At 37.3% G+C, this 26214-nt stretch overlaps 1 protein-coding gene across 1 annotated transcript; it reads left to right on the top strand.

The window, feature by feature from the left end:
* Positions 1–155: 155 nt before the first annotated feature.
* Positions 156–25839, top strand: LOC128367963 (ras-related protein M-Ras). The gene is made up of 6 exons (XM_053328673.1): positions 156–297; positions 14041–14314; positions 15698–15851; positions 18885–18984; positions 20100–20179; positions 21829–25839. Exons 2-6 carry the CDS (start codon positions 14122–14124, stop codon positions 21926–21928), a joined length of 627 nt encoding a protein of 208 aa, XP_053184648.1. The 5' UTR covers positions 156–297; positions 14041–14121; the 3' UTR covers positions 21929–25839.
* The last annotated feature ends 375 nt before the right edge of the window (positions 25840–26214 follow it).

Raw genomic sequence — 26214 nt, 5'->3', positions numbered from 1 at the left:
ATGACAGCATATCCACACTGTAAAAATAGCAATTTAACGGTGGGCTGTTTTCACGAAAAACGGCCTGCACCCCTTTTTGGGGCTTTTCTATTTATAGCATCAGCTGTTGCAATACAAAGATTAGCTACTCAACGTATTGTTTCGCAGATGTGGGGAGCTCACTCCCGTCTGTGGCGAAAGGGCGGCGGTGGCTAGAAAGGCGAGAAGGAGAGCGGAGATGAGGAGGAATATGTCGGTGTGAGGAGGGTTTTTTTCTCCCTTCTTTGTGTTCACACACAGACAGCGGAGCTCGTATTGGTGAGTAGCTTTTCCCCGCTGAGAGAAAGAAGAGGGGTCGTGAATGCGGACAGTGAAGGCAACAGCGACTAGTTACAATGTAGCGTTTCAATAACATCCTTAACTATTACACATAACTTACTATGTGGCAGAGCTCTTTTTATTTTTTATTGTACACTAAATGACACCCGAGATGGACGGTCAGAGGAAATTTGTAGGGTTAAAATTGAGGTTATGGGCGAGTGAATCCCGTTTGCGGAAATTCCGTTTTGCTGCAAACTTCACAAGAGAGAGAGAGAGCGAGAGAGAGAAAGAGAGAGAGAGAGAGAGAGGGATGAAGCAACCCAAATCCGTTATTCAGGGGCGGCTACTGTCGGGGTTTCCATACGGTCGCTTATATGCACACATACACATATGAAGACACACACACACACACACACACACACACACACACACACACACACACACACATAAAGACACACACATACACACACACGGGCCTTGCCTCTGTGTGTCAAAATGTATCCCATGGGTACGAAACAAAAACACACTACTTGTCTCTCCTCGTCTGTCAAAAATGATCCAAAATGAACCAGAGACCTTCTACTAGGTCTACTACTACTACTACTACTACTACTACCACACACACACACACACACACACACACACATGTATAGTATGTATTTTGACACACACACATACACATATATATGCACTGTAGTGTCTAACTCTAGGGCAGAAATGGTGTGCAGCAGATTGAGAGAGAGAGAGAGAACAGAGAGATTCTTCATGTATCAAATCATTGGATGAGATCATTCAGAAGCACCAGTCAGTCTGCAGAAAGACACACACACACACACAGTAACACACTGACACACACACGTTAATCACTATTAATAGCAAAGTGAAATCACCAGATAATTTAGCTGTCCAGGAACCGACCAGCCCTTCTCCCTTTATCCCTCCATCATAACCTAGTGGAAATGTCAAACCCATGCTGCTGCTGCTGCTGATGATGATGATAGTGGTGATGATGATGATGATGATGATGATGATGATGATGATGATGGTGGTGGTGGTGGTGGTGATGGTAATGGTGAAGTTGCTTGTGTGTTTCAATATTACCCTAAAACTTAATTGTGACCTTTGACTGAGGGACATTAGCCCTTGTTATTACTCGTTATTATTAAAGCACATGTGAGATTCAGATTGGAACAAGCACACATGGAGTCTCATTTCTCATGTTTGACAGACGTGACAAAAACTTGACCTTAAGTTTAGAGAAGCAGGCTTGTGACCAGCAGGTTGCAGCTTCAGTGTAGAGCAGTGACTCACAATTATTTTAATTATTGATTTAAAGTGTAGATTATTTTCTCTGATTAGTCGCTTGAGCCATAAAATGTCTGAAAATGATGAAAAAATATCAATCACTGTTTCTAAAATGTTTATTTTTGTCTCCACTGAAAGTCCACAACCTAAACATATTCAGTTTAAAATATGACTTAAGAAACTTTATGATTTGATGATTAATGAATAAATGAAAATAGCTGCTGACTAACTTTCTGTCAATCGACTAATTGATTAATCGGCTAATTGTTGCAGCTCTTTTTCTGTCGTTTGACAGCAAGGACAAATCCAAGCAGGGACATGCATGACTTCAGCAACCCAGATGTTCATGTAGTTAATCATAGGAGTGTTAATCAGGGCGTGAATCTGACACATAAATAAAAATAATTAAAATGAATGTATTCTCCTAAAGCCAGTATTGCTCTCCTTACAGCTGACATAAGGTTTCACCAACTAAACTGGATATTTCCTTTTTAATAACCATAAATCAGAATACAAGTTTTCCAGGTTTTTTTTCTGCAAGCAAATTCAGATGAATAGTTGCTTTGTTGTTTTGGGTTTGAGGAGTTTCACTAAATTCTTTGTCCATTAAGTGTAGACCTCAGTATCTTTCCTACTGATGCATATAATATGATGTACAGTTTGTTGTTGCAGCTGTAACTTGACCAGAGGTGCTGAGCTGAGATTGACCAACATTCAAAGTAACAGGAATAAACACACAATGTGTAAAGTTCAGGTACAGTGGGAGGAAATGCCGCTCTGACACAAACAAAACTCCACATTTTCAGTAGAGCAGCTACACTGAAATGTTGACATTACAGCGATGAATAATGATGGTGTTGGCTCTACTAGATACAGCTGATTTGAGTTAAGTTGGAACACTTCCTGTAAAATAAAATGGGACTAATTTGATTGTTTTACTCCTTAAATTTGACTAAAGTTACTCGTGAACAGTTGTTGCTTAATTCTGTACATCTCCAATCACGATATCTCAATATTATCCTCATGATATTAGTGTTAAGCATTATTATCCTTCATATTTTTAAAGGGTATTTTCCAATATCAATACAGATCAATAAATCATGGCAAAAAGATTTATAAAAGAATCAAATTGATATTCCATAGGTATGCATAACATGAGACTAAACTCAAAAACATGACTAAGTACATTTCTTAGTGTTTAATCTTAGCACGTGTGATCTTGGGTAGTGTTACTATCGTTGCCATGGTGATTGTAGTTTTCACTGAACTTCCTTGTCAATATTTTGATCTGTAACTTTTAAGATTACGTCCTCGTTTTGTTTGTCTCCGGTCGGGATGATGTGATGTAACTAAGGATAGCATCTGGTTACCATGGAGAAAACATGTGACTCAAATTGAACATGAAAACAAATATAAATATACACTTGTTTGATTAAGATAAAGTGAAAAATATGATACAAATAATGTGTACTAAAGTGGTGGCACTTAGAGACTTAATAAGCTGAAAACTCAAAGTATTTCACCACGTGTACACAGTCTGCAAATTTGGTCTCTGAAGCCATGAGCAAACAGCATCAGCATATCATAACATATCATAACTGGTCTTTTCACAAAATACACAATTAAATATTTGATAAATAATTATCAGAAATGTGGTTATAATGACTGAGTTAGTAAAGGCCAATAGAGCCCAACCGATACTGGACTTTTGGGGCCGATGCCGATATAATATATAAGACTAAATGCTTTTTTTTTTTTGCAATGTGGTTATCAAATATTTGTGACAAAGTAGGCTGTGATATGTTTTACTATAAACTTTATTTTCAAAATGACACGAGTGCACTGAAACTTCAGTAGTAAACTTCACTGGGAATTTAATAATACTAATAAATAATGAAAAATAATACTAATAAATTCCTATAAATAATAAAAAAACAACAACAACCAAATACATTAAACTTGAATCAAGGAAAATGATCAGATATACATAAAATATCTATATATATAACTTTAATATAATATAACTTTAAGAAATATATATCGGTGCCTATTGGACAACATATATGCCGATACTGATATATCTGTGTGATAGGCTAATATCAACTGACTGATATGTTAGTCAGGCTCTAAAGGCCACTAATGACACAGCTAAAACAGTCTGATAAGTTCAGAAAATGATATCACATTACTTTTGGGCTGTGTGAACATAGGGACGACCCCTATCTGGGTCTCATGTTATGATATCAATGTAATATGGATATATTGCCCAGCCCTAGCTGTCTGCAATGACTAATGCACAGTACAGTATCTTTAGAAAACCAAACTACTACTGGGAGATAATGTGGTTTTATTTGTTCCAAGATATATTACATCATAGTTAACCAACAAGAGCAGAATAAATAAATTGTAGTAACTTACTGCATGTCCTTTTAATGACAGGACATATAATAAGCATGAATAATATTATGTAATTGGCTCAATGCAGCTCTTTCTTTGTCTCAAAAAGTAACAGTTACAGTCTACTTAGCCATTCACTGTCACTGATGTCTGGGAGGAGTTCAGTCCTGACATCCTGTGCCCTGCTTCAAATTCACAAAAAGCCAGAAAAAAGAAAAAAAAGTAAAATTTTCGGACTGAATGAATGAATGAATGGGAAGGTCAGAGTATAAAGTGCCAGCATCGAGTCACAGTACATCAGCAGAGAGAGGGACATTTGAGTTGTGTATGTGAACCTTTTTTTTTTTTTTTTTTAATGAATAGCAGCTTTATCCAGCCAAGAGAAATCCTCCAAATGGTGTCGTATAATGAAAAAAAGACATCGATGCAATTTATGGCTAAACGCTGCGAGACTGGAGGCTGTGCTAAGTTAGTCATCAGTGATGATGAATCACAATCATGTGATCAGCTGCACAGCCGACGACTACGAGGCTATTTGCACTTTGTCCTCCTCCCTGCTGAATGTTGCAGGGAGGGGTGTTGGAAGATCTTTGGTATGAAGACTGTCATCATCTTAACATAATTTTATATTTAAGTGTGTCTGATTCAAAGTGATGTAGACTAAATGCTTTTAAAGAAGTTTAAAGACATCTGAATACACTGTATCTTTACCATAGCTTGACTCAAATGCTATTACTACTACTACTATTACCACCAATAATGATAAAAAATAATAATACTGACTTTATTTATATATCAAAACAATGCTACAAAGTGCTTTCCAAAATCATAAACCAAATCATAAAACAATAAAACCATCAATAGTCCTTAAACCATGAAATAGAGATATTATTGTGATGATATAATCATCCCCTGATATAACCCTAACCCTTAAAGCACACTGAGTTACCCTAACCCCCTTTGTATGAAATGTATGAAACCCCCTTTATAATATAACAGCAAGGCAAGAATAATAAGTTCTGACAAAAAGTACAGGCAAATAAGTTTATAAAACATCAAATCTAAAAGCAGTAAAACCAACAATAGTCCTTAAACAATGAAATAGAGATCAAATATGAAATATAGAATAGCTTAAAGGTCGGGTTAGGCTAAGCCAGTGTCGCTAACTCTCTTCACTCTTCCAGCAATTGAAGAAACAACAGATGAGACTTTTCTTGACTTTGAAGAGCTGCAGCATTTGTTGACAGACACAGTGTAGTCTGTACTGGACATTTACTGCCATTTACTACCATACTAACAACTTACTGCTAAACTTTTACTCTGCTCCGCTTTTTTTAAGACCATTTTATGCCGGTTTCAAATACGATACTTACCTATTTGAGGAGTTACTAGAGGGAGTGAAGAGTTTTGGGAGAGTTTTGTGTTTCGCCAGACATTTCTCTGCTCTCAGTTTAGTAGCAGCTCAGATTGTCACTACAATGAGAATAGATGGTCCACCTTAAAAGTCGGTCCACCTTAAGTTAGCCCGGCCAGGCTAGGCTACCCATTGTGGGTTACTTTAGGGCTAACATCCTTCACTTTAATCAGCAGGTGGCAAACGGGGCCTGGGGGAGTCTTGGCTTTTATTCACTAAACTGAGCAAAAAATTTAAGACAATGGGTAATATTGATGTCAGGGAAAATGATCAAAGTCATATCTGTGTATTAATAATAATATGTCCATAACGTAATTATCGTGACAGGCGTACATTCACCTTCACATTTCAGCCACTCACTGAACAACACGCTCACTAGGCACACATATTATACACTGCTGTATTCCTAAAGGAGCTATACGCTACTCTTATAAAAGTACCTTTCACACAGCTGTTCTTTAGAAAGTGAGGAGAAGGAGGTAGGCCTGTCACGATAACTACTTCTGTTGGATGATATATTGTCTCAGAAATAATCGCGATAAATAATATTATTGTCATTATTGAGAGTGGGCGCTACACTTCTGTTAAAACACTGATTGCCATTATGAGCCGGGACAGAATTATTTATCTTTAATTTCATTTAAGCGGCGCTGCTCACTTCTGCAGTCTCCACTCAGGACTTACACAGTGAGGAATGGAGGACACTACTCACTTAGCCAATCTGACATGAGTACCCTCTTAGCTGCTAATGTGAAGTGTGCAATACTGAGGTAAAAAACTGATTGGTCATCATACGATAAGTCGATATATTGGCACGATGATGTCAATAATCACGTTATTGTACGATAAGTCGATAATTATTGTGACAGGCTCATAATTTGTATAAAGAGGCTACAAGGGAAACACTGCAGTAGCTTAGTTGGTCAGTTTGCATCGTACAGGAATTTATACTGAATTTATACTTGTGTGAAGAAGATGTTTGAGATTTGAATCCAGAGAGACAAATAATTTAGTACAGAAATCCAGTGAATGTGATGCCATGGTGGCAAACACAGTGAACTGATTAAGACTGCAGTCATGTATTAATATGTATCTGATTTGTAACAGCATTAATATCGCCACTGTTTATGACAAGAACCTACACTCTGAAGTGAAGATTTAAACACTTTGTAAAAAACACTATCACATCAGATTAAATGAAATGATGTAATTCTTAAATGAGTTTCACATACCAAACATAAAAAAGAACAAACAATCTGTACACAGAAGATAAGATCAGCATTCAGTTGAAGAACAAAAAAAAAAAAAAAAAAAAACAAGTTAAAGGTGGGGTTTACATTTTGAACTCTGTGAACTGTCTTAACACCTCCTTTAGAGTGATGGATGAGCGCTGATATCAAAGCTGCAGTACAGGCTGGGGTGTGCACCGCTGTGTTCCTTCTTATGCTGTGAGTTATGTTGCTGCTTTGTTCCCATGTGAAGAGGGAAGTCCCTTTATCCTTTCCCAAGGCAGCAACCAGCCACTTCTTAACAGAGGCCAGAGTGACTCAATGAAGTCCTGCTGAAGACAAAATATTAAGTCCAAGTCATAGCAGCTGCCCCTCTTACTTATTTTAAATGTTGTGTCAGTGTAAGGGGGGGGGGGTGTATGTGCTACAGATTGACTGATTGTGACACTACTTGACACTCTTCTTTAGGTCTTATAGCTGTCACAATGTGATGAGAAGAGTCTGTAGCTATAGCTGCAGAGACTGGCACTTAAGGTGAGGGATAAGGTGAGAAAAGCTTGAATAGGACTCCAAATGAGCCTAAGATGCTTTATATAATACTTCCATGTTGTCCAGTGAGTGCTACAAGACATCCAAGCTAATATGTGGATTTAAAATGATATATTTCTTAATTTTTTGTGATGAGAGGAGGACTCAGTATTTCCTGGATATCTGTAACTGTATCCCAAAGTAGGATTTCAAATGAGCTTAAGATGCTTTATATAATACGTTATAATACTTTACATGTTATTCAGTGAGTGCTACAAGAAATCCAAGCACATTTATGGATTTGAAATGATATTTTTTCTCAGATTTTTTATTGAAAAATGGAAAAAAAGATCATAAATGAGGGCATGTTTCTGTTGTTTTCTGTTCATGAGCATTTTCAGGAAAAAAAAGAAAGAAAAAAGCTTGCAGTCTGCATACACAGGCCAAAACAATAGGACAAAGGTTAAGTCTTTTCTTCCTGTTTTTGTTTGGGGCCAAAAAGACAAAAATGTGCTTTACAACGAGTAATCTGTTAAGAAGGAGTGGAGGAGAATAACTTGAACATTTTGACACACATGGACAGAAACTCCATGACTCCACAGGTTTTGGATCCTGTTTATATCTGATTTTAACTGATTCATCAACAGAAAATTGATAAGCAACTACTATTAAGTGGCAAGATTATCTGATTCCAGCCTATTATGGTAATTATTTACTGTTTTTCTTTGTTATCTTATAATAAGTAGAATATCTAAAATCTTTAGCCACAAATGTATTTAATGTTCATGTTTTCTTTAGATTTGACATTATTACAATGAAAATAGATTCACAATCAAACTATATTATGATCTTTTCTAAAATGAGAATATGACAGCCATAATTATTTCTGTTACCTTTAAAAATGTGCAAAATGTGTACCAGCTGCACAAAAATACATACATTTTTGGGCATTTTAGGCCACTGTAGGACAAGTCATACAATTTGAGACTTAAATAATTTAATTTCTGTGTTTTTTATTTGCTTTGAAAAATCAAAATAGGTAAAATTTACAGATTATTTGATTGAGAAAATAACTATTAGTTGTATATTGTAGTTGTCTATATAATATTATTGTTCTTTTTCATTCACATACTTCCATGCACTTTTAAAGTAGGTGAAGTTATGCCAAAAAACCTCAAATAATAATAAAATAATGATTTGATACATCTTAATGTTAATGAAAGCTAACCGTAATTGTTGTGACTCCACATGTAGACCTTGAATCCAGTCCTGCTTGAATTAGTGACATAAATAACATAAATATATAAAATAATAATAACTGCATATTGACATAAAAAATGAGTGATCACAGAGTTTAGGCATCAGAAAGTCATAAATGTTGCTACTACATAACATCACTTGATTAAGGCAGAGATTTGTTTCATAAAGCTTCATTTTTTGTGTCCAAAATGCAACACAAGACCAATATTTTCCCATTTTCATCCCCTTTGGAGAGTGTTTTTTTGGAAAGTGTCATTTTTAGCATCGGAAAATGTCAGCTTACAACAAATTTATTGCCATTATTGTGGACATTGACAAGTGTTGTTGTTACTGTAACTATGTTCTTTTTAGCGTCGGTCGGCCGTCTGTTTAAAACATCATGGTTTGTTAAATCCGTGCAGCCACACACAGGACAGATTGGGCCAAATTTTGGTCGAGACTCAGTCAAATTTCCTCGACCGAGCTCGTCTGTGGATTATTTTTGTCTCACGGAACAGTCAGTTGTGTTTCGGAGATTTTTTTTTGTGCAACCCCACCAAACGGGGGCCTGTCAGTGGGAAACGCTGACACACCCTACGAGGTTGTGACCCGGCTGCTTCGGATCGGCCTCGGGACGGTCTCCACGCATGACTGGTGTCAAAACCACAACTGGTGACAGAAGCTGTACCGTTATTTCATGGGGCTTCTCGAGCTGCTGTGCTTTTTACTTTCCAGGATGTAGCCATAATGTTATTTTAATGTGACTTTTTGACAGCCTGCCAACTCTCTGACTGACTGACTGACTGACTGGCTGACTGGCTGAAGGAGCTTTTTAACATCATGAGTTTTTGGTTGAGTTCTTTGCCCTTACTGACTGGTTCAGACTGACTGATTGGTTTGTCCGGCTGGCTTTTGGAAAGGAAGGAAACATCTTCCTTCCCTCCATTGTGTTGGGCAGGATAGGATGGACTGCAGCCAGCTGACAGCTGTTTCCTGGTGGATGAAGGAGGAATGGGTGTGTGGGTGTGTTGGTGGGGGAGTTGAGCTAGTAGTGAGTGACTTTCTTTTTTTATTTTTATTTTGTTGGTCTGCCTTTGACTCGTTTTACAGTTTTAATGAAAACTATAAATTTAAAGGGTTCACAGTAAGATGGGACAGATTAAGTTTAATCACAAATAAAGATTAAGTTTATATTAACACTGTGGATGACTTTCCTTAAATGATTGTTTTAACACATTTACTACAAATCAAATCTACTCCGAACTTTAGTTTTGTGGTTGTATAAAGCAAATTATACATTTTTAGATTTCCTGCCTTGTATTCTTCTGCATTTTTGCCACGATTTGCGATCTGAGGATATCGTAAAATGTAGTAAAACCAATCTTTTTAATGTTGTAGTTATCTTAAAGTGTTGTTAACTCATCTTATAGTGTAGTAAAGTTGTCTAAAAATGTAGTAGTTATCTTAAATGTAGTAAAGTTATCCTAAATGTAGTAAAGTTATCTTAAATGTAGTAAAGTTATCCTAAATGTAGTAAAGTTATCTTAAATGTGGTAAAGTTATCTTAAATGTAGTAAAGTTATCCTAAATGTAGTAAAGTTATCCTAAATGTAGTAAAGTTATCTTAAATGTAGTAAAGTTATCTTAAATGTAGTAAAGTTATCCTAAATGTAGTAAAGTTATCTTAAATGTAGTAAAGTTATCTTAAATGTAGTAAAGTTATCCTAAATGTAGTAAAGTTATCTTAAATGTAGTAAAGTTATCCTAAATGTAGTAAAGTTATCTTAAATGTAGTAAAGTTATCTTAAATGTAGTAAAGTTATCTTAAAGCTTCTATCAGGAGCAATAGGTCTGTAAACTCAAACCCACAAAGTTGTAGGTATATATGTATACTTTATCATTTATGGGAGGACTATGGTTATAGTTTTGGTCTGTTCTTTGGTCTGACAGTCAAGTGACGAAATAAGACAGTAGTTTGGGTTTATTGGTCTTAATCGTCTCCTTACTGATCAAGTGTTAAGTTGCTGCTCGTGATTGTCAGACAGATCATTTTAAACATGTAAAATAATTCTCTATTAAACAGTCAGTAAAAGAGAGAGAGAGGTGTCTCTGAACAAGCCTATTGTAACATTTCTCTCAACTTTGTCCTCGTGTGCCCTCGTTCACACTGCTTCACTCTTCTGTTTCCGATTTCTCTCACCCTCCTCTCCTGCTCTCGTATCTCTCTCTCCCTCTCGTCGTGTCTCTCTCTCTCTACTCTCTCTCTGTCTCTCTCCGTCTTTTGTGGCCAGCTGCGGTGTGAGCTTTTTGCCATAACAGCACGAGATTGCATGACGCATATTAAAGCTCTTATGTCATTGCCCTGAGTGATTCGAGCCGTACAGTATTACTGTATTAATGGGACTATATGGGATATATAGAAAAAAGGCACATTTGTTGAATACTGTACAAGCTGTTTCCCCAGAGTATAAAACACATCTTTATTAGTTGTAAGTGTTTAAACAGACTCTTCACTTTAACTTCACTATTCATTCTCATATTTTCACAAGATAGATTATATTTTCTTATTTTAGATGTTGTTGGGGTTTTTTTTTTTTTTGTTGAAGCTATAATTACAAGCTGCAGTTATCCATGTGTGTCTCAGCCGTCGTATATCACTGCCGGCTCTGTGGTTTCTGTGGGATAGAGAAAGTAGACAGCTACAACGCTAAATGTACACTCAAATCTTGCTAAAGACACTTTTCCATACGGTTGTCATACCCGGGCTTTAACAGGGTATCTTTAAGTGCAAATTTTATGACTTTTTAATATCTCTCAAAGGAATATATAATACCATCGCTGCCACAAAAGAATATGTCAAAATAGACTACTTTATACACAGTTATGAGTTTTATTGAAACTGAAACTGGCGAGAAATAGACAATAACAAACTTCTTTCTGATAGTGAGTTATCATTTATCATGATTTATGATAACGTTATGTATTTATTCTGTGTAAAGCTTTTGTCCTCTGTCATAACAAGAGTGTCACATGTGAGTGTCGTACTCATTTTGAAGTCATTTATGGGTCAATGACATGATACAGCCCAGTGTCAATTGGTGTAACCATTATTTTTTCATAAATGTGAACTAAAATGTAGAATAAATACAATCCACTTTTGCAATGTAACGCTATGGGTTATTTAAAAACAAATTTTACATCATTTGTCAAAACCTATTTATAAAGATATGAGATAAGATATGTCCTGATCAATATTGACAAAATGCAGAAATACTATTTTGTTTTTCTTTTCATTAGATGTTTTTAAATGAAGTAATTATTTGTGTAAGTACACTTAAATATACTGTAGGTGGATGAAATATTTAATATTTATCATTCTTTTGTGGTTACACCATTTGACATTTTCAGGAGCTTTCAGTCTTACTTTTGATAAAAAATAGTGCAAATGTCATTTCAAATGACATAAAACCACAAAAACACAAACTGTACATTTTAACAAACCTGATGCTGCTTTTAAAAGTATTTTTAAACATATTTTTGAATTGCCAACTCTTATTTGTCACTGACCCTTAAATAGGATGATTAGTTTCATTATAGTTCCAACTGCTGATTATGTTTTACTTTGATTAATAAGTTGATAGGTTGGTTATGTAAAATAATCAGAAAATAAAGATAATAATGATAAATAATATAAATAGTTCATTCACACTCTGATTTAATGCATGAACTCCTATAAGATATTTCTAGACCTACAAATATCAAAAACTAAATTTAAGATATCTTAAGACTTTTTAAGTATCCTCAGGGACCCTGTGTAATGTCCTGTCACTTTCACCTCATCTGACCTCTCAGTTTTACTCTCACTCACGCACTCAAAATGTGTGAAAATGCTGCTCATATCTTTCAGCACTGAGGCAGTAAGGTGGTGTTGACGTTGATGACTAAACACTACTGAATTTCCTGTTGCTCCTCAATAATAAAAACCTTTTTTGTGGTTTGCCGGCGGGAAGCTGGCTACATGAAGCAGCAGCCACAGGAAATGCTCGGTTTGCATTTTAAGATGGCACACACAGCTCCAATGAAGCTATAGGAGAGTGAATTAGCGAGGCTGATATCTGTTTGACAGTAATGAGAAGTACGTAGCCGTGACACCACAGAGAGTCTTAAGTGTTGAAAGCTAAACAACACTTTCTTTAGAGATGCCTGCAGTCTGTTTGCCGGTAAAACCATCATTGCTTGACCTAGTGATACCTTTTGTCAGTTTGGTTATCCCCTGCTTTGAGGCCCCAGTGAGAAGGCATATGATCACAGCTACGAACGCCACAGTCGAGCCAAATCTTGCTGTGCTGGAGCTGAAGAAAAAAAAGGCCAGAGTCTTGTCACAGGAATGACTGTGCAGGGATTTATAGTTTCATTGTTGCCCATCTTGCACAAATACTCAAGTCAAAACCCCTTAAGAGGCAGTTCCTGTAATGGCAGCTAGATATTCACTCTAAAAAAAAACAACAAATAATATTCAAAGAGGCCGGAAAGCACCAGGTTCTGTCTAAAAATAGAAATTGTTTCACTTTACCTTTTTTTCATTTGACTGATTTCACTCTTAACCCTCATATAATTAGTCTCTATACAGAACCACAAATCTTTCACAAAGACCTCAGCAGTCACAGATAAACATGATTTATCCTCATCAAAGCTTTCAGAGAGCAGAGAGAGTTTATTCTTTAGTTTTTATGATAATCTGTTTAAAATACACTATGTTATGGTCCAATGTTACATAAAACATGAGAGCCATTTCAACACATTATATTAAATGTGAAGAATGAATATGGGTATACTCTGGGTCACATTAGAGGAAGAAAAAAAGTATGGGTCAAACATTATGAAAGGGTTAAATTCACAACTAAGAAAAGCCGTAAGAGTTAAACGAGGGTGTGATAGTTGGTTGATAGATGACTACACTGACACTCTGCCTCCTATCCGCTTCTCTCTTTAGCTCTTCTGCTTTTGCCCAAATTAATAATAAAAATATTTGTATAGCATCTACCCTAACCCAAAAAACATTTTTACAAATTGCTTCACAAACATAAAAACAAATATTCAGTTACATATTTCAAAATAATTACAATAAAACCAAGAAATAAATAAAGACGATGAATAAATGAATGTAATGAACAATGATAAAAGCATTTTATGGTAAACACAAATTGCATTTTAATTAAATGCAGCAACACAAAAACAAAATACAACTGGATTTATGATCTTATCAATTTTAAGTCCATTACTATGCCATATTGATTTATATAGTAATGTACAGCTCTTATTTATGTTGCTGTATTTCTCTGGTAGATGAATTTAAATATCTGTTATCCAGCTTTGAGAGTACAGTATGTGTTGTTGGTCTACTCGTAGCGTGCTGAACTAAAATGAACTCTTTCTTCATTGTTGTACTACACATATTTATATATTTTTTTCCATCTTACTGCTTTGATCCAAAAGTCTTAGCTGTGGTCTGTGGTCTCCATGGTGATGAAAAAAGCAACCGCAACAAAAACCTTAACACCTCAATCCCTTGTTCTCCCCCCCACCCCCCCTCCTCTCTCTCTCTCTCTCTCTCTCCCTCTGTCTCAGTCCTCCATTACAGCCAGGTGTGTCTCATCCGCCTCCGACAAGCCGACTTCCCACCTTTACCACCACTGCCGGGGGGTAGCCATGGCGACCAGCGCCGTGCCAAGTGACAACCTGCCAACGTACAAGCTGGTGGTGGTGGGGGATGGTGGTGTTGGGAAAAGTGCCCTCACCATCCAATTTTTCCAGAAGATCTTTGTGCCGGACTACGATCCCACGATAGAGGACTCGTATCTGAAGCACACAGAGATCGACGGACAGTGGGCGATACTGGATGGTGAGTGGTAAAGTATGTGCATGTCGAATTAGCCAAGCAGCTGCTGAGGATGATCCTATCTCCCCCGTGCTAATCTTCTTAAAAGGGTTTATTTTTACTTTTTACTCCTGGTTTCAATTACACATGTCCATCACTGAGCAGTGAGGGCACTTTTTATTTATACTTTAATGACTTTTTAAAAAACTTTGAACTATATTTCTGCGGTACCTTGTGCAGGTTCATGCTTCAGACTTTGGGTTAACTATAAGAATAGCAGCTCTGTCCAAGACTTAATGACATTTAGTAAAATACTTTACTGATATTGTAATATGTGGGAGAAATGACCATCTCTAAATAAAATAAGATAAGATATTCCTTTATTAGTCCCACGGCGGGGACATTTACATTATTGAAGCAGCAAAGTGGATAGTAAAAATAGAAAGAGATAGAATAATAGAAAGAATAAAGTACAAAAGCAATAAAAACAATAGTAGTAAAAAAGTACTCAGATTATATTGGATACATAAAGTTTGGGAAGGAATTAAGAAACCACACCAAGATGACAATATTATTATTTTAAACCAAATGACCTCTACCATCACCTTAAATCTTCCCAGTTCAGACAGAATAGTTACATGAGGGGAGTGTGGCTGGAAGGTGGGTCAAAAGGTCATCAAAATCTAAACAAGAAGCCTTTCCTATTATGAAAATGCACAGGTGGAGGTAATCATACAACCTCCACAGCCTGCTTCTGTGTCCGAAATCACTGCTAAATAGTTTACTCAGTAGTGAGCTGCAAGATTTCAGACACTAACTAATTGGCATCACCATCAGCTGAACAGTGGCACTATGGTAGTTTTCACATCTTTAAAATGTGGAGCTCTCAGTTGTGGGATTCTTTTTGGTCCATTGTATATTTGATGCCAGTATAAAGTGGAGATATTTACACACTCAGCATGCGGACACTCAAATAAAATGGTGGAAGGTAAATGTAATGCACTGTATTGTAAATATGGAGTGATTCACAGCTAAGAAAATCCTCTCTGCGGTTCATTTTTGTGCAGCAAAATTGGAACAGGTCACAATAACAAAATTGCAATCTTCTTGTGCAATGATTACTGCAAATATGGTCAGTATAAATCACTTTTGGTTGGGAAATGTCAAACAGTTAATATTTGGAATAACTCTTTAATCACAGCTTTGATAGGCTACACATCAAAGTCTGAGGTTGGTCTACTACAGCCTGCTCACTTAAGGAAGGAATGCATGAACGAAGAAGACGACAACATCTCTGGTTCAGCTGCAGTAACTGCTCCATATAGTCCATGTCAAACCTATCATCTGTGTGTGTTATAAATTAAAAAAGTCAGTAAAAATCAATTTGTTGTCCCTTCATCCACTCAGTGCTGGACACAGCCGGACAGGAGGAGTTCAGCGCAATGAGGGAGCAGTACATGAGGACAGGGGACGGCTTCCTCATCGTCTTCTCTGTGACAGACAAGGCCAGCTTTGAACACGTTGACCGATTCCATCAACTCATACTACGGGTCAAAGACAGGTAAGATACAACAGCTGAGCTCAGAAATACAGACCACTATGCACAGACACACACAGACACACACACACACACACACACACACACACACACATACAAACCCACAAGAGCATATTGAGGTATGATGTGGATATGGCTAGGAGTCAGGTTATGATTTCATAGAAGTTACTTATTCACACTGTGGCTGAATATCATACCCCAAAAGTCTTGGTTAATCAAGCGCAGAGACACAATTAGCAATGGGTTTTGTGTGTGACGTCACTCACCATAAACATCTTTCTAAATGTGAGTAAAAAGTAAAAAGAGAAATCAATCCTACCTAGGCTAATTTGATTCAGTGACAAGCAGTAGATCATGAGTGTTAAAGATGATGATGGGTAAGCTCAGGACCCTTTGACCCTCCGTCCAAAGCTGTGTTCAACTTATTTGATTAGAGGATAAAGATACAGTGCATTATTTTGTTTTTCAGTTTTTTTTGTGTGAATTAAATTAGCTTTACCTGTTTTTTGTACGTGTACCTTCACTTTTTTTTGTTATAATTATATACCTGCAGTGATCTCCCACACAGAGAGACATTGTGTACATTCATGCACGAAGGACAGCAGCGTAACTTCATTGATTATTTAAATCTCCCGACAAGGTGACGGGATGGGTCAGGATCTGATGTTAATCAATGTTCTGTGTTCCTCTACACATTCGAAAGGTCACACACACACACACACACACACACACACACACACACACACACACACACACAGTTCAGGTTCATACAGTGAAGCAGCCGCCCTCCTGTTAAATCCTAAATTGGCTAAAACATTTAATTTCAGGAGCTAAAAGTTTAATTGTGTTTTTCCCAGGAGAGTTTTGCCTGTCCTGTCAAGTTTATACAGTTTTTAGTTTTGCTGCTTAAAGCTTTTATTTGTGTTTTGGTGAAAAAATAGACCCTGTGCGTAAAGATAGAATAGTGTGGAAAAGAACGAGGGAGGCCCGACAGAGCTGCTTACTGTGGACATTTCACTCCACCTCTATCAGTCCCTGTAGACTGTATTGCTTTTAAAATTATGTTGAGCAGCACAAGCTTTCCAAGTGATTTATTTATTGTGTGTTGTATTGATGTATGAGTGTTTTCTTGAATGATTAACTGTAAAGATGAGAGAGGCTGCTTTCAGTAACTCTAAATGTTTCCATGTGCTCAGTAAAGTCACTACAGCAATGTTGTGGGACATTTAAGCAGCAAAACTAAAATTGTGGTTGTTGACAGGAGAGAGGAAATTCTCCAAGGGAAACACTTTTGAGCTTTTTTTTCAACTCTGATGGAGCTCATGCTGCTTTTGTATGAACCTGGACTGTGTATGACCTTTTGAATATGCAGAAGAACACAGAACATTAATTACCATTAGGTTGAGATCCTGACAGCGTGTCGAGAGATTTGAATAATCAATGAAGTTAAGCCGCTGTGCCTCGTGGGTAAATGTGCACAATGTGACTCTGGGTGGGAGATCACTACAGGTATATAATATACTCAAAACCTTATTTGGTGGTGGGCAGGGGGGCGGTTAATAATCTATCTATCTGCAAGCATAGCTAATGACAATGTTTTTAGAGATGCAAATAGAACAATAAAAACAAGTTTTCTGGTTTTGATTTTGATTTTATTTCAGTTCACACAAAAAAATCCTGTTATAAAACTAGTTGAACACAGCTTTGGACAAAGGGTACAGAGGCTGTATATGTTTATGGACCAAGTCCTCTTTTCTTTCTTTTTTTTAAATAACAGATGTCAGTCATGCTATGACATCTGCTAAGCTTCCCCTTTATGTACAAGGAGCATACAGGTTTTTTTTAAATACAACCTCTTTCTTACTTTCATTACTTTATACTTCATATTCATTATAAAAACTCAGCAGGGTTACTACTGAGACAACAACAACAACAACAACAACAACAACAACAACAACATCACTATAGTGAGTTAATTTACAGCATCAGCAGTCAGATAATGTGGCCGGTTGTAGTTAAATAAGCAGGTCAGATTAGTCACATTTACTTTCACCAGATTATTTGGTTGTGAAAGGAAAATGGAAAGCACCCAAAATGCCCAATACAAACAACCAATCAACCATTGCATTGAACACAGTGTGTGAGCATTACCGTGTTAAATATAGTAAGTCCCGGAAACCAAAGTTGCCAAAAGAGGAAGTTGCTCTTTCAGATGTAAAAGACATTTACAATATGCTAAAACTGCGGACTTTCTCATAGCCTGACTGATCCTCTGGCTGCTAATGTTGTTAGCTCCTCATTAAGTTTGTGAGTAAAATGTTATAAAAGGAATGTCAATGACCAAAATCTTAACATTACACCCTGCAAGATATTACCTTTCAGGTCAAATCAGCTCAGTAACATCATCTGATATATCCTGACTCCACAATGTGCATGCCTTTGGAAATAAATGCACTAAAGTTCAACATATTAAAATGTATTCAGCAAACGCTGCCTTGTGACTGTGGGAGTTTTTCCAGCCTCAGCCTCAGTGAGATTTGCAGGCTCAGCAGAAATTTTTGGTGCGTGTTGTGACAGTATTTGGGGATCTCATCTTTACTCCATTTCCATGACACTGCAGAGGCCGAGTACTTCTAAGTCGTTTCATGTTGTGAATGGCCGCTGTGAGAGTAGAGAAGAGTCTATTCGTGACAGTGACTGACAGCAGCTAATAAAACTGAGCTTGAGATGGAACAAAAATAGAAACTGGAACTGAGTGACTTGCTATCTGTCCATATTTAGTGGTGTAGCTGTTGCTCACTTTTCTACAAGATTCAAGTGTTGCAGAAATCTGACACCTCACAGAATTTTTGTGAAGCATGTGATGCTCTTTCTATGTGTCTGCTGGCAGTATTAATGACACATTATATCCTGAACTGAACTAAACCTGTCAGATATTATGGTTACTGTTCCCTATTTAGTCATACAGAAAAATGTGACATTTTGTGTGTGTGTGTGTGTGTGTGTGTGTGTGTGTGTCTGCCCTTTTCCTCTCAGGGAGGCCTTCCCCATGGTGCTGGTGGCAAACAAAGTGGATTTGGTCCATCTGAGAAAAGTCACCTCTGAGCAGGGCCAAGAGATGGCTGCAAAACATAATGTAAGCGGTGAAGCTCTCCTCAAACACTTTATCTTTTAGTGTTGGCCTTCTACAGTAACATGATAACACATAATCTGAAATATCCTGTCAACACAGCTCAATTTCTGCCACAGAAACCTGAGTTCTTGGTCATTTACATGTTAAACCAGGTTTCTAATAGGTTTGTTACATGTGTGAGCGTATGCCACAGTGACCGAGGGCAGTGCAGCATGTCTGAAACAGCAGAGAAAAGAAAAGTCATCACTCATAGACGTGTGTCCTAATATCCAAAATATTTCAATCCAAAACTAAGAACAAGTTTAATTTGATTTCCACAACTGAACAGTAGACTATTTGTAAAGTCAGGCTATACAGTATCCACCCATTAGGATGCACCTAATGTGACAATAGCTTGATGTTACAGAATACAACAATCATACCGATCTGAGAGAACTCTTCTTTACACAAGGTGAACATCAGAAATAACTCAATGTTTTAGAAGTGAGGTTAAATATTTTTGGAGTGATTACTGCTCTCTTGGCTTCAAAATGTATTTGTGTTCCCTGAATGAAGAAAAACCCTGTGATCCCACTCTTCAGTAAGCCTAAGAGTATTAATTGTGTGCTATTTTAGTTTTATGAAGAATGTCTGTAGGATTATTCTGTTCGGAGTATTGTCATTGTGTGTTTTACTACACAGTGTACACATCCATTGTATTCAGTGTAATTTGGTGATATTGTAACCTTGAATTCCTGGCAGAAGAGAGGGCTGAGTGTGCTCTCTTTCTGTGGTGTTGAGTGATTTTTGTCCACGGGAATTCGGGGAAAATGACAGCTCACTGTGCCACACGCACACACTGTAACCTCCAATTCCAGGGATGTGACTTCACAGGACTGTTATGTCATGCTTTTTTTTTTTTCATTTTTCATTTTTTCTATTTTGGATTCAAGGGGCAAATATGTGTATTTAAGACTGTTTACACACTTCACATTTGTCTGATTAATCACTGTCATTTCCCTGACTGCTAGACTGCTTTTGTAGTCACTGTATTATGTCTCCATGTACTGGAGTTTCCTATGTAATACAATCATACAACTCTTGTACTTAGATTTGAAGTATTTCTGCTTTTTCTTCAGATAACTTATATTGAAACCAGTGCCAAGGATCCTCCTATGAATGTGGACAAAGCCTTTCATGAGCTGGTCCGCGTTATAAGGTAACTCCAGGTTCACTTTTCATGTATTCTCAGTAAATAAAGACACTGAGATCTTTGTATGAAATGAAACGTTATGTATGTTTCACCTGCAGCAACCACCATACTCCACCCCTTCCCTTTTCTTAGAAAAGTAGTGGTAGTAACATAGTGTATTCCTCTTAATTTTAAGTGTTATAAGTTTATAGTACAGAGTGTTACGCTGCTATGTGACAGCAGTGAAAGTGTTTGCAGGGAGTGGAAAAGGAAAGAAAAATTCCAGAGCTATTTCCTGTCTTGACACATGTAATTTCAGAAGAATTTGGTTGGTGTCCATGCTTTGTATGTGGTCATATCCTGTTTTAGGGCCTCCTCTCTTATTGCTAAGACCACAGCAAGCAACAAGTAGTCATGTCTCTGTGTTTGAGGAGTTTTAACCCAAATATCCAAACACAATGCAGGCTCTCATCTCTTTTTTTCATAAGATTCAAAAACTGAAGAGTACACCGATGAATCAGCAGTGTCCTCTAGTGGTCAGACTATAGAAAGCCAGTCAAATGTTTTCTTTTTCACTGATGCATCAGCTGTTCCGGCAACAACTGTCCTCATTGTACTTCATAGCTGGCTGACTTGAACACTCACCTGTGAAATGGTTAATGTAAAATCTCAGAGAGGTGACAAATATTATGTACTGGTTCTAAACTTAGTGTGACTCACTTGTATGGTTGCCATTGTGATTTATAATAGGTGCAGCGGGAATTACTGGTGCATGAATCACAGGACTCTGCAAAAATAAGTATTGTGGAAAGAGGAAAAAGTGGAGGGAAAAACAAGGTTCATAAAACAAAGAGCAATGAGCACATGTTTACCCTCTTGAAGGAGGAAGACTGAACACAGACGAGGACTTCAAACAGAATTACACTGAATCAGTCAAAAGTCTTGTCTTCTGTATTTATCATGTGCCAAACAGAAATATAGAGATACAGAGATAGAGATACATCATTCAGATATCATGCCATCATTTGTGTCACATGTTCACCAAAACTGACTGAATGGGCATGTAATGGGATAGTTGCTTAACATAAATGGTTATAAACAAGAGTTGGAAGAAAGGATCAACACCGCTGTCATGTCTTAACGGTAAATTTGAAGCTACTCCAGAGTAGAAAAGCAGTTGCTGGACCAAATAACCAAATCTCTTAAAGTAAGAAAAAAGTCAGAAGTTGTTCAGTCTGATGAAGAGCAATGAGCTCAAAACATCACTTGTGGTATCCTATTAACTCCACCTGCATTGGGAGCTAGATACTCGTGTAGCTTTAGATGTGCTGCTAGTAGGATTTTGTTACTTTTGGACAGAGCCAGGTTAGCTGTTTCCTCATGTACAGTCTTTGCTGCTAAGCTAAGCTATGCTAACAATCTCATGGCTGTAGTGTCATATTTATTGCACAAACATAAGAGTGGTATGAGTCCTCTTATCTAAATCTTGCCAGAAATTATTCCTTTAATTCTTTGACTTTAGAAATAACTACTGAGATGAATAAACTTCCATTGTTCTGTATAAAACAATCTCATTGTAAATTAAACATTATGAGCCAATACAAAAAAAGCTAGTAAGTGGACCTTGAGTTAAAATTATTTTGTAAAAGCTATTTTTTCTTTCTCCACACCCACAGGCAACAAGTACCAGAGCGAAACCAGAAGAAGAAAAAGAAGATGAAATGGAGAGCAGAACGTTCCACAGGTTCTCACAGATTCCACTGCGCCATATTGTGACCTCCTTCCTCCTCCTGTTTATCATCCTGAACATACACACACACCCTTAACATGCACACCCACACACCTTTCGGATGTCAGGGAACTCCCCAGCAGTCGATAACTACTGGAGCACAACAGGGGAGAGGGAGACTTGATGAACGGCTACATGGATCCAGGAGGGGGAAGTGAATCTGAAACGTCGAACTGATGTCCCCTCTTGCCCTTCACAACGCCTTGGAATGAGTGCTATGTCCTCTCTCCTCAATTTTATGGTCCCCCTTTGAAGGTTTTTGATCTCTCCCATCCGTATCTAACCGAGAAGTACAGTGTCACTGAACAGCTTTTCAGTCAAATGTATTTTTGAGTTCATTATCAAATGTGGCACAAGATAACAGACTCCGAGGATCGATGATAATGAGCCAATATCACTTTGATATTGTAAGTTTTGTCTTCATAAGAAAGGGAAGGAAAACGGCGCCTCGTGTTTTATGGATTAACTCCAACAAATCTGCTGGTCATCACTTTCCTGTCCTAACACTCCCCCCCCCCCTTCCTACAACTTATGGAAGTAAAAAAAGCAACTGTGTTATCTCGAGATTGGTCGTTGTTAGTTGTGTGATCCTCTCTCCGCAGAGTGGACGTCATAAGGGCACGGTGGATAAATAAGAGAGCGGTGACAGTGATTTTTGAGGAAACCTATGAAAATAGATGTTGTGTGGTGTCGTTGATGAGTGAACTGTGAGTTGTGCGTGTACCTTGTGGTCATGTGACGCTCTGGTTTTAAAGAATGTGAGTTCAGACGGGACGGAAGGACGTGTTGTAGCAAGCGAAAGAAACGTGACATGATGCTGAGAAAAAATGTGTCATATGGGATGACGAGTGAACGCTACGGTCATATCGGCTTGTTGAGTAACGTTTAAAAAAATTGTAATTGTGAAGGAGAGCGAGATTGGTCAGTGTATGTGGTTACACTTGTATATGTAACAGGGTTTAAACCAACACTGACGTGTCAGCGGCCATGTTTACAGACAGATTTATTATTTTCCTCATCAGAGAGACAGACGGTATTTCAGAGCCACTTTTCATCAAGTGTCTGAAATGAATTACAGTTAATTTAGGTTGCCTCTACAGTCACTGTCTATGGCATGATGAGTGCAACCTTGATCAGTGCTGTACGAACAGTAATCCTGATTATTATCATTTTGCCTTTTTATTCTCTGCAGAATCTTCAAAGCAAAAGTTACATTTCATGTTTTTTGTATCTTAAAAAAATAGAACATTAAAGTATATTTGTGATATAAAAATCAGATTATAGGTGGCAATGTAAACAAATGTCATGCTGTTTTTTTTTTCAAAGCATCTGTAGGAAACAGAGTAGATAAGGGACAATGAGAGCTACATGTTTCAGATCTGAAACGGGCTGGAGACGCTGTTTTGCACTGGCCACTAACCAAAATAATGTGATGTCACTTTAATACAGTCTTGGGGCTTTTCAAACTGCACAGCTGAATTCAGGACTATGTTCGAAGATGAATCACGCTCAGTAAAAGGATAATAGTCCTTTTTTAAGATTGGGGATTTATACTGTAGCCCTGGGAATATGTTTAGAGATTGGAAGTCTTTGTGGATGAGGCAGTGTGATGCTCCCAGGGCTTAAAAAAAGCCATGTTAACCTAGCTACAGATGAAGTTTAGTTGTTGGGGAAACCACACACACTCAAAGCAACAAGACATTCAGTGTATTCATGTTTGTAGTTGTGAGGTGGATAGGAATGTACAATTTAATAACCTATGAAATGGCTTGTACTGTTAACGCACTAAAAGTTTTGGTGGACAACTTTTTTTTTTGTCTGAATGAATACTGTCTCTTGAAGGAATACATTTTTGCACTTTTAATACGATTTCTGACTTTTCCTATTGGCATGTCATTTACTTTTCGGATCTGTAAAGAGAAATGAAATGAAAGGCACGGTATAAAAAAAGAAGAAAAATATGATTTGAATGTAAAAAAAAATCAAATAACAAAACAAGCAAAAGGGAGATTAGTGCCCTGTGTGCCTGTGTATGCCTGTTGCCTTGGTGATGATTGTAACGAGATTAAATAAGTTGTAATTTAATCAATTGAAAGAAAGAAAATCAGTTTTGAGATGAGATGGTTGAGTGTGGAAGAAAAAGAAAAAAAAACCTTCATGTATTGAATGGCACACAAATTCACCTCAGCATGAACGTGGAAAAACAACCTCAAACAAAAGAAGGAAAAGAAAAAAACAGTGTCAATCTACATCTACTGTTTTTTTTTTTAAAAAAAGGGACTTCACAAAGAGTTTTCAGAGAAGGACTTTAAAACATTGAAGTACTGATCATCGAGCAATGAAGCAACAGACTCTGGATCGTGGGAGAGAAAAAAAAAAAAGTAAAAAAAAAAACTGAATGTGTTTGAAGAAAATGTCGCATTAATGTCTGTTTGATACCATTTTGTATTATTGATATGAATTATTGATATGATTCTTGCAAAGTGTTTTTTAAACAACGGAATAATTTATTACTGTCTATGTTACCTCAGCGTGTCCCAGACCTGGACAAAAAAATCCCCCCCTCCCTCTTTTTTTTTTCTTTTCTTCTTCTTCTGGACTCATGATGGCTCGTAGGCCTTTTTTGCCTTGGAGCCCCCTTATGAAGAGACTTGTGTTATGTGTTGTGGACCAAGGTGAAGAAAGACAGAATATGGTCCTGAGCTCATCTAGTATAAGGACCTCTGCTTTACTGGAGCTCACGTGGATCGCCTCTCAAGTGAAAATATAACCTTAAATGGGTCAAAGAGAAAGTTTGTTGTCCAACTTGTAATTTAAAAAAAAAATATATGTGTCATCGTTCAATGTGAAATTCAGTAAAGGAATAGTTGGACATTTTTTGGGAAATACACTTATTGGCTGTTTTACCCAGGGCTGGATGTCTGTTCATAAAGACCGGAAACAGAGGGAAACTGCTAGCCTGAATGATAGGAGGCACCTTTTAAAGCTCACTAATTAACACATTATACCCTATTTGTGTATTCTGTACAAAAGCTGAAGCTAAAATGCTTTACAGGAGGTAATATGTTGTAATATTTCTTACTTTCGAATGGGGCCATGTAGCAGTTTCGTCCTTTTTCAGTCTTTATGCTAAACTAAGCTAGGCTAACTATCGCCTGGCTCCAACTTCATAATTTACTCCACAGACATGAGAGTGGTGTCTGTGTTCCCATCTAACTTTGGGCCAAAAAAGTACAGACGTGTATTTACCAAAAATGGTGGAACTATTCCTTTAAGCAGACCAAACTCGTGTACCAGCTTAGGTGTCTTCTAGTTGACAGTTTGACAAATTGGTTTGACAGATTTCTTGGATTATTCATCATGGCTGGTACAAAAAAAAGAAAAGAAGAAGAAAAAAACCCTGCTGATTTGTCGCTTTGTCTTCACATTTCAAGCAGACCAAACACAAATGCTGAAAAGTGAATAAATTATATTCAATTATCGGACCCTGGATAATATGTGAGCTAAATTGAGCACTTTTATTTTCGATCTTTTTTTTTTTTTTAAAGGTAGCTTTTTCTTTGTCTTCTGTCAAATAGACACCAAGTATTGTTGAAGTTATGCAAATGATTTGAGTTGTTTATGTCCTGAAACATTGTCAGTATGTAAAGGGCCATGTAAACTTTTAAGTTTGTATTACGAAAGAAAAAAAAGGTTAGAAAAACCAACAAAAAAAAAACGAAGCTAAATCTGGAGTTGTCACACCGGTTGTGTAATGTGTGTTTTTGGACAGGTCTATTGTGTTCTAACTGGCTGTGTCAGACTGAGGAGCTAGACGAGGCACAAACTGTGTGGCCTTTTTATCTAGCCTCAGGGGTCGATTATATTTCAATAAAGAGAAGTATTGTGACTTTAGACATAACAATATTGAGTCCATTATTTTTTGGTCAAGGGTGGTTTGATGTATGTGGTATTAAAATGCACACCAGCTCTTTCTCTTTCTCTCAGCTCAAGCTCCACACTACAGTAACTCGCTGTTTTATGGCCTGTGTTCAACAGCCACGGTGAACACGGCTACACATGTTTTGAGAGCCGTCCTGCTTGTTCAGCAGAAGTTCGCCTCATTAATCTTCGGAGCTGTCAAGGCCCATTTGGTTCTATGCCATGAGAATGCTGAAAGCTCCATTTTGCCTCATTGATTTCAGCCCTTCTGGACATCGAGGCAGGGCTGGCACACAGAATAGGTAACTGCATCTCTTCTATTGATTTGCATTCATGTTCCTCCTCTCAGAAT

Source organism: Scomber japonicus, chromosome 11, assembly GCF_027409825.1.
Source record: "Scomber japonicus isolate fScoJap1 chromosome 11, fScoJap1.pri, whole genome shotgun sequence".
In the NCBI taxonomy this organism is placed as follows: Eukaryota; Metazoa; Chordata; class Actinopteri; order Scombriformes; family Scombridae; genus Scomber; species Scomber japonicus.
Note: the sequence above shows the minus strand (reverse complement) of the source record. Positions and strands in the feature narration are given on the sequence as shown.